At 54.5% G+C, this 14,589-nt stretch overlaps 1 protein-coding gene across 9 annotated transcripts; it reads right to left on the bottom strand.

Annotated features, from left to right (window-relative positions):
* Window positions 1–237: 237 nt before the first annotated feature.
* On the bottom strand, window positions 238–12,174 carry Ampd2 (adenosine monophosphate deaminase 2). Of its 9 annotated transcripts, XM_048815122.1 has the most exons (19): window positions 12,009–12,174; window positions 11,716–11,769; window positions 6,665–6,795; window positions 6,322–6,452; window positions 5,923–5,991; window positions 5,713–5,821; window positions 5,204–5,390; window positions 4,671–4,812; window positions 4,488–4,592; window positions 4,090–4,219; window positions 3,716–3,910; window positions 3,499–3,630; window positions 3,183–3,346; window positions 2,772–2,898; window positions 2,514–2,677; window positions 2,300–2,420; window positions 1,792–1,965; window positions 1,518–1,628; window positions 238–1,385 (listed from the first exon to the last, which is right to left on the bottom strand). In XM_048815122.1, the coding sequence occupies exons 2-19, from the start codon at window positions 11,723–11,725 to the stop codon at window positions 1,176–1,178; spliced, it is 2,412 nt and encodes an 803-aa protein (XP_048671079.1). In that variant the 5' UTR covers window positions 11,726–11,769; window positions 12,009–12,174; the 3' UTR covers window positions 238–1,175. The 9 variants fall into 9 exon arrangements, with proteins under 9 accessions (XP_048671079.1, XP_048671083.1, XP_015360570.1 ...); XM_048815126.1 differs by lacking the exon at window positions 6,665–6,795 and having other exon boundaries at window positions 5,713–5,853; XM_015505084.2 differs by lacking the exons at window positions 11,716–11,769; window positions 12,009–12,174 and adding an exon at window positions 10,719–11,639 and having other exon boundaries at window positions 4,488–4,577.
* Window positions 12,175–14,589: the final 2,415 nt, after the last annotated feature.

The raw sequence follows: 14,589 nt of genomic DNA, 5'->3' as shown, positions 1-14,589 counted from the left end.
CCATCATCTTTCAAACTGGTATGACACGAATGTGCCCCACACCTGGGGCCAGACTCAGAGGCGGCAAGTTGGATGAAGGCCCACTGGGCATCTCTTCTGTCCTATAGCTCCCTCTGTTCATGTCCAAGTGTACAAGCCGCTCCCATCAGAATGTGCTGGTCCTCCATTCAGAATGTCCCTGGCACCCAACCACAGCACCCCCAACGGCTCTCCCTCTCCCAACAGAGACTCCTCCTGTCTTGTTACTTAAATAACCTTTATTTCTCATGCACTAGGAAAGATGGGTCATATGAAACACTGCTTTTCACAGCAAAGGCCTCGGTCCAGAACACAACATAGGGGGCCAGCTGGGATCCTGGGCTGGTCAAAGATCTGGGGATTACAAAACGGATACCCCACAGGGCTAGTGGCAGATCCAGCACCCTCCAGCTGCAGTGGCCCCAGACACAGCACAGGGCAGTTGCCCCCTCCCACAGAGGCATAGGAAGCTAACACCAGAGAAGCACATGGACCAGGGAAAAAACGGAAAAGGCTGCTGGGCAGTGACTTGGCAGAGGCAGTGGTCCAGCACCTCCAAGGCCCAAGTCCATCACCTCAGGCCAGGCAGTCCAGGCTCTGAGCGAGCTCAAGCCCAGCTCTGCCCAGGACATGGCTGCTGGAGTTCCACAAGGCCTCAGGAACCTGTGCCTACAGCAGAGTGTACAGGGCCCTCTCAACAGCCCCTCAGTCACATAACAGGACAGGGGACTAAACTTCAACTCTAGCCAAAGCTCGGATTTGCCCAGGCAGGCCCCCAGGGGCAAAAGGGGCCAGCTCCTTTTGCCTTGGTCGATTGGTTCAACCTTGGTTAGCTAAAGGGGACAACCCTTCCAAGTCCCTGTGGACACTTAGAGGTACCCAAAGGACAGCCAGGTTTCTGAGGATCCTAGGACAGGGCCACCAGTGGGGTCAGCCCTTAAATCTTGGCCATCGGGTACCACCTGAGTCAAACAACAGTAAAGCAAATTCCTGAGCATCACGTTCACCGAGGTGGCCCAGGGACAGCACATGGTCAGAGACATGCAGAACAGAAACAAAGAAGGATGGAGACATGCAGAGTACAACAGGATGGGAGGGGTCTGAAAACAACTCATGGTCAAGGTGCTGAGATGGGGTGGGCACCACAAGGGCCAGGCTCACTGAGGCCCTGGGCTTGTGGCAACACCTGCCTCCTCCGGGATGGTCTCCAGCATCTCACTCTGGACGGCCTGTGTGATAAGTGCCAGCTCCTGGCACAGAGTCTCATGGCGGTAGCCCACACGTATATCTGGTACATTGGTGCGGCGGATGTCATTTCCCTCAGGGCCCTCCTTGGTATAGTTGGGTCCCAGCCAGTGGCTCTTTACCTGCAGGACATGTGAGTAATGGGCAGGGCTGCAGCCTACTCCCAATCATCCCAGGGACAAGGTCAGGACCCCAAATATGGAGGAAGGGAAGAGAAAGGCAGAGTCAAGGCCCAGGTAGGCAGGTATTAGTACCTTGTGTGAGAATCCACTCATGAGCACACTGTTGCGGGCCAGCTCACACATGTCACAGGAGCTGAGCTTCCACACTTGAGTGGCAATGCTGTATTCCTCCATCAGCGGCTCCTGCATAGGGCAGGATCCCTCAGATAGGTGCACCTGGCCCTGCAGCCCCTCCCTGCTCCCACCCTATCCTGTAGAACTTCCACTTAGGCTGTAGCATATCCCCAGCAGGAGGCAGCACCAACCCAGATACCCTAGTGTCCCAAGTTGCCTGCTGGTCTCTGACCTTGGTGAAGTGAAACTGTAGAGGATCATCAGTAGAAAGTGAGACCATGAGGCCACGGGACAGGTACTCAGGTAGCGGGTTCCGATGGTAGCTGAGGAAGAGGCTATTGTTGCTGAGCGGGGACATAGCAATGCCAATCTGGGCTAGGTAATACAGGTACTGCAGGACTGGGGCCTGGGCAGACACAAAAGAGGGAGGACCAGTTAGATGGCTTTGAAGCAGAGAAGAGAATGCTGGTTGGGGGATGGGGGGGTCTGGGCCACAGTAGCAGGTAGTGCATGTTGGAGGATGGGTCCAGGTTAGACCTGATTTGAGAATTCACGTTATAGCCAGAACCCAAGTAGAGGCCTAGCCTGGAAGGGCCTAGTCTAGGGTAGAGAACATTAGTTACAGTGGGAAGGAGGAATCCGACTGTGGGTCAGGGTGAGGAGGATCAGTTGCTGAAAGAGTCCAAAGGTTCAAAGGAAGGTAAACAACTGTGAGGGGAGCCTGGGGTGTAGACCCTGACCTTGCGTAGAAGCAGCCCATGGGAGATGTTTTCCGCCAGCATGAAGGCTGATACCAGGTGGTGGATGGGCCCAGCCTCCCCACAGTGTGGCCTCAGCACGAACGTGTGGAAACCCCTCTGCCTGGGAGGGCATGAAGACAGGGTCAGCTCCACAGCCCCACCTCGGCACACACGTGACCGCTAGCAGAGGATCAGCACTGGGTGGCACAGGTACCTGCGCAGGTGGTTCAACATGGCCATGTTGGCGAAGGTGTAGTACAGGTAGTATGCATAGGGTGGGTTGTCTTCCTCCACCCAAGCCTCAGGGAGGGGGCTCTCCAGGTTGAAGACATGGTTCTCAGGCTTGGATTCATCATCCACGCTGTCAAAACCATCCACCTGGTATAGGAATTCGTGGTCAATCCCAAAGCTGGTGGCTGGGCCTGAGCCTGGCTGTCCTGCCCACACCCAGCCCCTGCCACCCTTCCCTCACATGCTCCAGAAAAAGGTGCAGCTCCGGGTGGCTGGCAGGGTGCACAGTAGCCTCAAACAATGGCAAGAAGATGTTCTCCAGCATCTCCTGGAAGTTGGCCAGCTGGCCCTTGGTGCGGTACACGTCACTGTAGGTGAGACAATCGGTCAGAGCCAATAGGAATTAACCCAGAAAGAAGGTAAGGGTCAGAGCTGGCCCAAGAACACAGAAGCATGTGTGAACTACACTGGGAAAGTGGGGATGCCAGGGTAGTCAGGTTGGATAGACTGTGGTTGGGCCAGGGAGGCCTCTCCTTGTACTTGGAGGGCTCAGCCGGGCAGGGAGAGGTTCCCAGTCCCAGGAGGACAGGAGGCAAGACAGGCCCCCTTGAATACAGCCCTGGTATTTCCTCCCATTTCAAGGGACACTCACAAGAGGCGGGGCACCTGCACGAGCCAGCGCACATTAGGAGAATGCACTCGGTGAGTCACGGCCCAGCGTGCCAACTTGTCCCACTCATCCCTCGAGCGCCCGTAAATGGATAGCCGCAACTCTGCATTCTGGTATTTGCTTTCCTCCAGGTCGGACATCACCTCCTAGACATGTGCAGGATAGCTGCCACACCTAGGCTCCTCTCCCACCCTCTGCACACTTGCCATGCATGTTCAGTCAGACCTCTTAAGTCCCTTGTCCCCTCACCCCACCTATACCCAGGCTTGCAGCTCAGTAGGTTAGGCTGCCTCCATACCTTGATGATGTGAGCAAAGTACTTCCCAGAAACCCTGTTGTCGGTCTTGATGAAGATCTCTCGGAGGACAGACTCCCCAATAGGGTTGTATTTGGCATTGAACTTGTCAAAGCGGTGGAAGGTGTTTCTATCCTGGGGGAGATGGGCAGGCCCAGGTCACCCCTGACCCTCACCTCCTGCACTAACCCAACCCCCCAGCTCATGCATGGGGACAGACCGCGTGCACGTCAAGTGTGTCCACACTCAGGTCATAGGCAGTGAGATTCATGCTCTCGAAGACTTCCCGCAGAGTCTGCTCACGGCCCTGCTCCACATGCACAATCTCCTCCAGGTGCCGCTTCATTGCCCGCTTGATGAAGCGCAGCAGATGTTTCTGGTTCATGCAGGATGAGGCATGGATGTGTGTGTCCACCTAGAGTGGAACAGGGCACTGCTGAGCCTACCAAATGCCCAGAGGGTCTAGGGCCAGCACAGTGAGATGGGAGAGGGCTCCCCATATTGGATGCTGAGTGGGGATCCCAGGCCCTGGATAGGGAGGCCAGGCAGAGGTGCACAGTCAGGACACAAAGAGGACCACAGTTGAAGACCCACCTTGCGGATGTTGTAGAAGTCTCGGTGTGGCACTTTCTTCTGAGCAGCCAGTTCCTTCATTTCGTTAAGCAGTACATGCATCTGGAACTTGGAGCTCAGGTACTGCAGCCGGCGATAGCAGAATGATTTTCTGGGCAGTAGGAAGGCAGCAAGGCAGGGACTCAGGCCCTGAGGGAGGAACCTGGGTAGAGCCCAGGCAGCAGAGCACAAGAAGAGGCAGGAGGGTCCAAGACAGAGGCGGCCAAGAGGGCTGCAGACTGAGGGAAGGTCAAGGACTTGGTGACTGGGGTGGGGTGGGGAGACCAGAGCCCAGGTAACAGATATGGGACAGAACAGGGCAGTGCTAGGGCTGGAGAATCTGGGCTAGGAAGCAAGCAGAGTGACCAGAAAGAACTCACATGGGGCCATTGATAATCAGAGCCATCAGCACATTGACATCAGCCACAAATTCCTGTAGGTCTGGGTATGGAAGCTCCACCTCAGAGCAACTGCAAGTGGGGAAGCTTGGGTAAGGAAAGGAAGCCATGCACCTCCCAGATGTCATCTCCCCCATCCCCTAGCACACACCACACCCATCTTACTGCTCATCAGGATCCCTGCGAGTATAGACATGCACCACGCCACGCACCATACGCAGACCCAAGCCCAGGTCCCCAGGCATGGTGCTTGGCTCACAGTGCTCGTATGGGTGCTGTTCCAGAGCAGGGGGGTGCACTGGGGCATCTGTAAGGGTGGAAACGGTGGAGTTAGGACCAGGGCTCCCCCAGATCAGCTGCGATCCAGCCCAGAGGCTCTAGAGGGAATGAGACATCCATCAAAGGTCCCAGAAGGAGGGCTGGGGTGGTGGTTCAGTGGTAGAGCACTTGCCTAGCATGTGTGAGGCACTGGTTCAATTCTTAGCACCACATATAAATGAATGAATGAATGAATGAATGAATAAATAAGGGCCATTGGCAACTAAAAAAAACTTTTAAAAAAAGGTCCTAGAGTACAGCTCCAGCTCCAACTTCCACCCTCTGGGTGTTCAAGAAGCTGGAATTATCCTGGGTATGGGGAGACATGGGCAAGGCAGGAGGCCAGGGCACTTGGGGAACGTCAGGGATAAGAGTCCCACCAGCAGACACAGGGGTGTCGGGGCCCTGCTCAAAGGTCCGTGTCTCCAGGGGCTTCTCTGCCAGCTGCTGCAAGTAGCGGCGGGTGGTGGGGCAGAAGCTCTGCAGCGACAGGGCCATGTACTTCTCCCGGATAAATAGTGCCCGCACCACACTCTTGGCTGCATCCAGTAGGTCTGTGAATGGCACCTGCGGGGGAACACACGCAGTCACTCTCCTCAGTCTCTGACCCAGACTCAAGACTCACGAGCACCTCTTCCCTGTGGCTTTCCCCAGACCTCACACCATCCCCACCTCCTGCAGGCCTAGACCCAGGAACAGGTAGCCTACTCTGGTCCCAGCATATCAGGGAGCTCCCAGCCAGACCCTCTGTCCCTCCAGCTGTTAGGAATGAGAAACACTTTCTGCAGGCCTTATCCTCAGCTCCCCAGGCTGGGAAATCCCCCAGCCTGGGAGCTCCCTTGGACATGACAGAAAGAGATGGAAATCCAAAACCTCGCCCCACACTCACCCCACACTTCTCCTCTCCGGAAATGGTGACCCGCTGAAATTCCCTCTCCAGCACATCACGCTCCCGCAGGCCCCTATCCCCCTGGCCTTCACCTTGCTCCTTATAAAGCCTACAGGAGGGGGGAGGCATACAAGGGAGGGGCTGGAGCACACTTCGTGCAGCCAGGCCCCAGCTCCACCTCCCCTGTGTGTGCACCCCTGCCCTGCTCACTGTAGGTCTGAGTCACTGTCCGTCTTCAGGAAATCTTGCTTGGCCCGAAGCAGGATGTCTGGCTCCAGCCTAGAGGCAAGAGGAGCAAGAGGTCAGAAGAACAGGAGGGTCGCTCTGGCTCCCAGGCTCCAGTACTACACTAGGTGCTATGCAGAGTTTGTCACATGTGATCCTCACAGGCAAGACTGTAGGACCCTATGCTTTGCTCACCCGACCTTGGAGGTAAGAAAGCAGACCCTGAAGTTAAACAGCATATTCCAGGCCACCCCAGTGGACAGAAGACAAAACCAGAACCTAACAGCCTGGCCTCAAAGCCTGTGCTCCCAGGTAGATCTCAAAGGGAGGATGGAACAAGAAAGAAGCCAGAGGGGCACTGGGCAGGCTCTGTGCCAGGCTCACTTGACATCCTGGCTGATCTGCCGCTCCAGCCGCTGCCGCCGCTCCTCCAGCTGCTCAATGGGGCTCTCCTCAGGGAACTCATATGGGGCACTTCGGAGCTCACTCTCAGCCAGCGAGCGGCTGAACAGCTCCTGGCAGGAGGGAGGCAACACAGGTCAGGGGGCCTCTCCTTTGGGCCCTCAGCCCCAGCCCTCCCCTGCAGAACCTGGGCGTGGGTGTGGGCAGCAGGAGCTGGGGTTCCTGGGAGAGACTGAGGATCAGGGACAGCCAAGCTTGAGGTGAGGCAGCTGAGACAGAGGGGTGTGGGAACAGAGGCTGAGGGGAGGGGGGTGCCAAGCGATACCTCGGCAATCTCCTTGCATTTGCCATCCATAGACGTGCGCAGGTCGAGCGGGAAGTGCTTGAGGCAGGGGGCGGGGCCCGGCAGGGATCGGGCAGACTGCAGCGGAGGGGCCCCCAGACCACCCCGAGCCTCTGCAGAGACAGTGATGTCAGGGTCAAGGGTGGGGATGGGCAGGGCCTGGGTGCCCTGGAAGCCAAGGGCCGCTGCCTGTCCCAGGCCAGTCCCTGAGGGAGTCCAGGGCCTGGACAGTGGGAAGTCCCTCCACAGAGGCTGAGGAAGGTGCCTCTGAGTGGCTCCTAAAGGACCTCACCCACAGCCCAGTACAAGGAAGGACCCCTCACCATCCCAGGCTCAGGGATGGAGGTCCTGCATCTGCCCCAAGACAAGTGGATTCATTCAATTCACCTGAGGCCCAGATAAGGGCGCATTCCCTGGGGTCATGAGAATCTACCATGTTATCCCCCACAGGCAGACACACCTGTACATGTGTATACACTACAGAGACACACACAGAGAGACATACAGCAGGCAAGGACCAGGTGGCTGGCTACACCCAGGATTCTAGCCCACAGACTCCAGAGCAGCTGATCCAGGATCAGATCGGCCCTTGGACTAGCAGATCTTCTACTCAAAGGGGCCAGAGGCCCCCTGCAATCCCAGACCTACAGGGCAGGGAGGCCACAGCAGGCACTCAGCTCTGACCTAGGGAACCAGTCCTCAGGGAAGGGAAAGGCCTGGTTGGCAGGGAACCCTGGCTTCTCCCTGGAGGCCTGCCCTCTCCCCAGGACCCCAGGGCTGCCAAGATGTGGCTTGGCCCCAACCTGCCCCTCCCACTGCTGGCTGCCCCTCCAAAGGAAGCTGCCACAAACAGTCTGCGCCACTCAGAGGCCCCAGGATCTGGGCCGGAGGCCCCGTGGAGAGCCCTGGGAAGGGAGCCTCAAAGGCCAGGGGTCTTTCTCCAGTAAGAGCAAAACTCTTCATGTGCATAAGGACACGACTTGAAGGGCCTTGGAGCTGTTCCTTTATGGGACTGACTGAACTCTCGGCCCACCAGGAAGGACCCTCCCAGCCTCCCCTGTACGGAGCTCTTCACAGACAATTTGGCTCTCCCAGACAGCTGTGCAGGGTGTACCCCTCCAGCACCCTCTTTCTCCTCTCTATCCTAACTTGGGGAGGGATTAAAGGCTCTGCCCAGGTAGCATGCCTTAAGGTTTCTGTGCCCATTTCCCAGTACTCTAGGTCTGATTCCAAGCTGGACAAAGGGAAGAAAGAGGTGACTGTCCCAGATCCAAGACCACCTCCCCTGCTCACCTTGGTCCTGCCTGAACCCTACCTGCAGAGTTCAGGCTGCTCCAGCCAGCAGCCCTGTGCCCCTTGCCCGCCTGTTTGCCGAGTGAAGCTGCAGCCAGTCCCCCAGGACAGCTCAGGGGCCGGCACGGGCTGTACCAAGTGCAGCTGCAAGCAGGGGAGACCCTGGATGGCCAGAGTAGAGGGTTGAGGGAGCTCAGGGGGCTCAGAAACCCAGGGAAGGAACATCAGATTTGGGAGATACGACAAAGTCTTGAACTGTAGGAGGCTTAAGCTCTACAGGACTGGGGTGGCCCAGCCAGAAGCAGGGCTCCCAAGGGGGAGAAGAAGCAAGGCAGGCTGATACGGCCAGGGCAGGCTGGCAGGGAGGGGCTAAGCCTCCTTAAAACCACTGCCCTAGGGGACAGAAGCAGGCAAGGGCTGGCTGGCCAAAGGGTAGGAAGAAAGAAAAGAAGGGACAGCAGCTCTCTTCCTCTCTGAAACCAGCAACCCCAGGTCAGCTTCCTCTGCCCACCACTATCTTCTTGGCCCTGACTAAGGGGTCATTCAGGAGGAAAAAAAAGGTCTCTGTGGGAAGAAGAGCTGACTAACAGCTGGGGGAGTGGCCCACTCTAAGTAAGAGCCAGATACTAAGGCTTTATGGCCCCCAAACCTCTAACTCCTGTTCTACATCTAATTGTCAGGATCAGGACAAACCCTCCAGGAGGAGAGCTTTGGGAAAGGGCACTAGCATGTAGAGGACTCACATATGACATGGCTTCTATCTCTGGATGTAGGCTGTAAACAATGAGAAAGGGCCCCTGCACTGCCTAGCCACAGCCCCAGGGCTCACAGAGAAAATGCTCTGCACATGTTCTATAAAGTCCTAGGCCAGGACCAAGGCAGTTGAGCAAAGAAGCACAGTAAAGAAAGCAAAACTTGACAGGGGCAGAGATGGTATGACACCATGTCTTACCTGGAAGAGGGCACAGTAGGAAGAGGAAGAAAAGATGGGCACCTACCCCACCCTCAGGGTGTAAAGTCTTTGCTTGCCCAAGAGCCTGGAGCCTATATACTACTCCCCAGATAAGGTCCCAGAACACTTCTAACCCCTCATGAAGAGTAGACCATAGGCTTCCAGGGCTGGTCTGTGCTGGTTCAGCAGGAGTAGAGTCAAAGGTCCTAATCTTATCCTCTCTCCTAGCAGGGTGACCTGGGGACTGCACAGCAATGCTGGGGTGTGCAGGACAGGTTCCAGCAGGCAGAACCACCCTTGCCTGCCAGGCCACTGCAGAGAGCCACCTGGGGTTCACTAGAGGTGACACACAGGCAGTAACCTCCATGCTCTCTGAGGCCAGCCCTAGAAGACAGCACCTACTGGTCTCTTCTCCCGGGACTTGTGCCAGAGGTTCCTGACCACAGTGCCACACATCTACACCCATACTCACAAGTTAGTCAACCAAAATCAGAGAGGGCTACTCCACCAATTCCAAGATTCTGGCCACCTATTACCCCCCTAAACCAGGATCTCCCCACTCACTGCCTTGGCAGGCTGGGGCCCCAAGTATCAGATGCTCTCACCACCTGGCCACCATCTGGTTCAACAGAAAGGCAGCATATACAGAGCTAGCCTCAGGGCATATACCTTCTGAATGGCACAGAGAAACAGACCCTCAGGACATTACAAACTTCAAACCAGGCATCTTCAATAGCACAAGAAAATACTGGAAGAGGACAGTCTCTGAGGCCAGGCCTAGAAGACAGCACCTACTTGTCTCTCCTCCTGGGACTTGTGCCAGAGGTTCCTGACGACAGTGTCACACATCCACACCCACACTCACACGTTAGTCAACCAAAAACCAGAGAGGGCTACTCCACCAACTCCAAGATTCTGGCCACCTGGTACCACCCCCATACCTATAATTGGGCTATAGGTACGGACAACTGCGGGCGGTTGGGAGGGTTGGTATGACCTGGTCATCAAAGTGGGGTCATTGCTTAGCCACAAGGCCTACAGGCAGCAGACAGCAGGTTCCTGCCTGCTGGAACCTGTCCTCAGTAAGCACTCACCCAGGAGGTTGAGCCCTCACTGAGATGAGCACAACCATATCACACCACAGGCTCCATACAGTGCAGAGATGCCCAGAGAATGGGAACCAAACCAAAGGATGCAGAGTACAAAGCACATAGGTCTGCCCCAAGGGCAGCACTCTCCTAAGGAGGCTCACAACACAGGAACAAGCAAACAACAGACGGCAGAGAGAGTCAAGCCTGGAGCTCTGGAATGATGGCCAGCAATGGATGTGTCCAGATGTCAGAACCCCAGGGAGGGGGTCCTGGAAAGATAGACCAGCCACAGGAGTACAGCCTGAGTCTGTCTGGGAAAGACACAAGCACCAATCAGGGTGGCCAGTCCACAAACCAGTCAGTCCCACACACCCCCACTCCATTCACACACACACTTCACACGCAGTCCTAGCATCTGCACACGCAGACACGTGTGCACACACACCTCTTGCTGCACCCACACCCACACCCACTCCTTGTTACAGAGGACAGCATCCCTGACATAGAAACCTTGGTCATCCCCACCCCGTCTCTCTCTGCACACCAACTCTCAAGCCAGACATCTCTGGAACTGAGATCAAGGGGCACCACTGCAGAAAGAGTGCAGGAAAAGGGCCCCTTCCTGAGAGGGGCAGTGACCTGGGCAGAAGGTGCTGGGGCAGAGCCAGTTGCCTGAGGCCAGAAACAAGCACACACTCACCTGGCACTGCAGCTGCGGACTGCAGGCTGGCCCGCTTCTTAAAGGGATATTTGGCCTTGGACTTGCCAGGGCCAGATGAATACGATGCCATGGCTGGGGCCAAGGCGACAATGAAGGAGTCTGAGCAGCACCGGCTGGGCCCCGGCTCTGCCACATCCAACCCCTTCCTCCGCCCCGCCCCCAGCGGGAGTGACTGATGCAGGAAGCAGCACCCCGCAGGCGGAAGAGGCCCTGGCCACGATTGCCGATGTTGTCTAGGCAACCTCGCGGAGTGGGGCCTCCATCCCTGCCCCTTATTCCTCCCCTCCCTCCTCGGTCCCCGCAGTGACGTGACTGATGGTGGCTGTGCCTGATGGGTGTTACGGTGGATAAAATAAGATGGGTCAGGGCCAGCCCCCAGCTCTACACTAACCCGGCTCAGGAACCCTCATCCTTTGCCCAGACTCTAAAGCAAATGGGCCAAAGTCCAGGCTACCTGGTCCAGCCAGCCTGGCAGAAAAAAATAATAATAATAAACAGGAATCCAGCCTGAGCTCCTCCAAGCTCAGAGCACACTGCTCTAGGGGCAGCGCAAGTGTACTGGAGAAAATCCAGTGCCTCTGGGACAGACTTCCCCTTTTTCTTCTCCACCCGACCCCCAGTTCCAGGGGTAGTCCAGCTCTGGGAGGAGAGTGCAAAACTGAGAATCCCAGTCCAGAAGGGAGGGGCCTGTCCTGGGAAAATTCCACTGTCCAGCAGAAACGGCCTTCTAAGAAAGCAGGGAGGCCAAGAGGCAGGGGCAAGTCTGGGATCCAGGGAAAAGACCCCAGACTCTTCTTGACTTGCTTCAGTCTTTGCACATTCAGGCTCAGCTTCCCCAGGCCCTTCCAGAAGGAGTTGGTCGCCGTCCCTGAGTTCTGTAGGCTGTGATGCACTGAGACCCCCACCCTCTTGTCGCCCTGGCCACAGCACTTCTCTGTCCCAGACTCCCTCCCGCAACACAAGCGCATACACTTACCTGAGGCCATGCTGGCAGAGTCCCGCGGGGCACCAGGGAGTCTCCCACGAGGGTCTGCCCAGAAGGGAAGGCCGGGTGGTGAGGGAGAGGAGAGGGGATGGGGCCCAAACCCAGCCAACTTGCTCCAAGGGCCCCCACCCTGGCACTGAGAAGGGGGAAGTAAGGCAGTTTTTCAAAATTGCTAGTTGGCTGGAAACGGATCCCCGCCGACGACGGCAGCCGGACTGGCCTCTGAGACCCCGGCGTCCCGACCCCCAGTCCTGCACTCAGAGGCGGGCAGAACACGTGCTCACCAGAGAACGGTACCCGGAACTCGTCTAGGCTTCTTTCAACACTCCCTGGACATTCAGGATCCGACTCCCACGGCTGGACCGTGGGGGAGTCACGCCAACAGGTGCTACCCCACCGAAACCCCGCCGGCGCCGCGCCAGCCTCCGCAGCCGTAGGCCCCGCCAGGTCCGTGGCCCCGCCCCCTCCGTCCACGCCCGGCGGCCCCGCCCCCGCCATTTTTCCTCTTCCCGGCCGCCACGTGGGCGTCCACGCCACGTTTGGCCTGGCCGGGCCCTGGGTCTTGGCAAGTTCCAAGAGTCAGCTTCCTCATCAGTAAAATGGGTTGGGGGTAATGAATGTACCTCACTCACAGGGGTTATTGTGAGGAATGTTGTGAAGCCCCTCTGCACAATGCCTGGCACATAGGCAAGGTCCAACGAAGTTATTTCGTCCTGGGATTCACTTTGAGAAGTTCTGTTTCTGCATTCTTCGCATTCTCACCTGGGTCGTCTATTTTTTTTTTTTTTTTCTGGCAGGCATTGGTAGTCAGGGTGTGCCCTGCAATGCTACCTTCCCTTCCGACATTAATTTATATATTTGAGAGTTAATGAGCTTAAAGTCTGAAGCTGGAATGACTGGGTTCAAATTCCGATTCCTCCACCTACTTCCTGAATGACATTGAACAAGTTACTTAACTTCTCTGTGTTTGTTTCAACATTCATTGTAAGTTTAAGAATACCTGCTTTATATGATGATTAAGATAAATGAATTAATGTAAATTAAGTGCTTAGAACTGTGTCTAGCCTGTAATTACTATTATGATCATGTATTATCATTGCTTTGGTCTTGGGCTTTGGATCCTTATTGACATCCTATTGATTCATCTTGCATTCTATAAAGAAGTGGAGTTTGATTCTTTGCAGGACTGCAGACACCCTATCCAACTAGGTAGGATTTTCTGCCCCTTGGGAGTGGGAAGAGAATCCTACCTAAAGAGAACTTCATTGAATGTAATTAGTGTATGAGCAGCAATTAGTCTCTTCCCTATTCTCTCCCTTGTGGGAGCCCTTTGCCCCCACACCCAGTTGTTCTAAGCTCTTTGTCCAGCTCCTCCCAGTTCTCACCTCCCCCACAGAGTTCCTTCCCAAAGTTGGCTTTCTCTTCTCTCCCCACCCTGGATTCTGGACTCTGAACCCTATTCTGTACCTACCTCTGGTGTCCACCCGACTGACCCCTGATCTACTCCTCACCCCAAACTTTAAAAAGGTGGGGGGGGGGTGGTCTTGAGCTAAAGGTGTAGCTCAGAGCTCTTGCCTAGCATTTTTCAGAGACCTGGGTTCAATCACCAGCACTGAAAAAAAAAGACTTCTGTACACATAGGGGGTGGGAGATCTATGAAGAAGATAATGTTTGCGTATCAAAAATAGCAAACAAATACATATCTAACAGAGCAAGCAAGGTGAATATAATGGGACACACACACACACACACAAACACAACTGGTGGCCATAAACATTGAATTGCTCTAAAAGCCATTTAGTAATATTTAATCAAGAATCTCAAAAAGGTTCTTACCTTCAGGAAATTGTTCTTCTAAAAACCACTAAAACCACTGCCAGAAAAATATGTATGCACAAAGTTGTTCATCACACAGTTAAAATTTGGGAAACTTAAAGGTCCAACATTAGGGAAATGTTTAAATTATTGTCAGGAAGAAAATGAAATACAGCCATTAAAATTGTTTTTGGACAATTTTTTAATGATGTGAAAATGTTTACAATATGAAACTGAGGGCTGGGGATGTGGCTCAAGCGGTAGCGCGCTCGCCTGGCATGCGTGCGGCCCGGGTTCGATCCTCAGCACCACATACAAACAAAGATGTTGTGTCCGCCGAGAACTAAAAAATAAATATTAAAAAAATTCTCTCTCTCGCTCTCTCCCTCTCTCTCTCTAGAAAAAAAAACAACAATATGAAACTGAAAAAAACGGATGCAAAAAAGCTATATACATATGATATGGTCCTAATTAAGTGATGTATATGCATAGAAAAGAAACACCAAAAAGTTAAAAAATTATTATCGTGTGTGGTGGGATTATAGGTTATACATATTTTTTTCTTTTTACCTATCTGCATTTAAAAAATTGTCTAGCATTGGATCTACCCACCTATTTAGCCAATAGGTGGCAATCCCTGCCCTCCACCCAACCCATGCAAACCAGTTCATTAGTCCTTTATGAGCATTCGTGGGCCCATGTGCAATACTCCCTTCTCTATATAACCCTCCCCTCCACCCCTCGTACTCCTGGCCATCTGGTGTACTGTGGCTGCTAGGAAGTCTGCCTTGGTTACAGCTAAGCATCAATCTCCCACCTACTCAGCATCAAAAAGAATCTCAGTGGGTTTTCATTGTCTTCAAAAAAAAAAAAAAAGTTCAGATGTTGATGCAAGTGAGTTGGGAAATTTAGTGAGTGATAGTATTTTTAAAATCCACAGTATTTTGACAATTGAACAATGTGTGTGGGAAAAGATAAAATTGTATTTCTCCTACTGCACATATAAATTAATTCCAGATAGGTCAGAAATCTAAACATAAACAAAGTTTC

Source organism: Marmota marmota, unplaced genomic scaffold, assembly GCF_001458135.2.
Source record: "Marmota marmota marmota unplaced genomic scaffold, marMar, whole genome shotgun sequence".
Taxonomy (NCBI): domain Eukaryota; kingdom Metazoa; phylum Chordata; class Mammalia; order Rodentia; family Sciuridae; genus Marmota; species Marmota marmota.
This window is presented reverse-complemented; position numbering and strand designations above follow the sequence as displayed.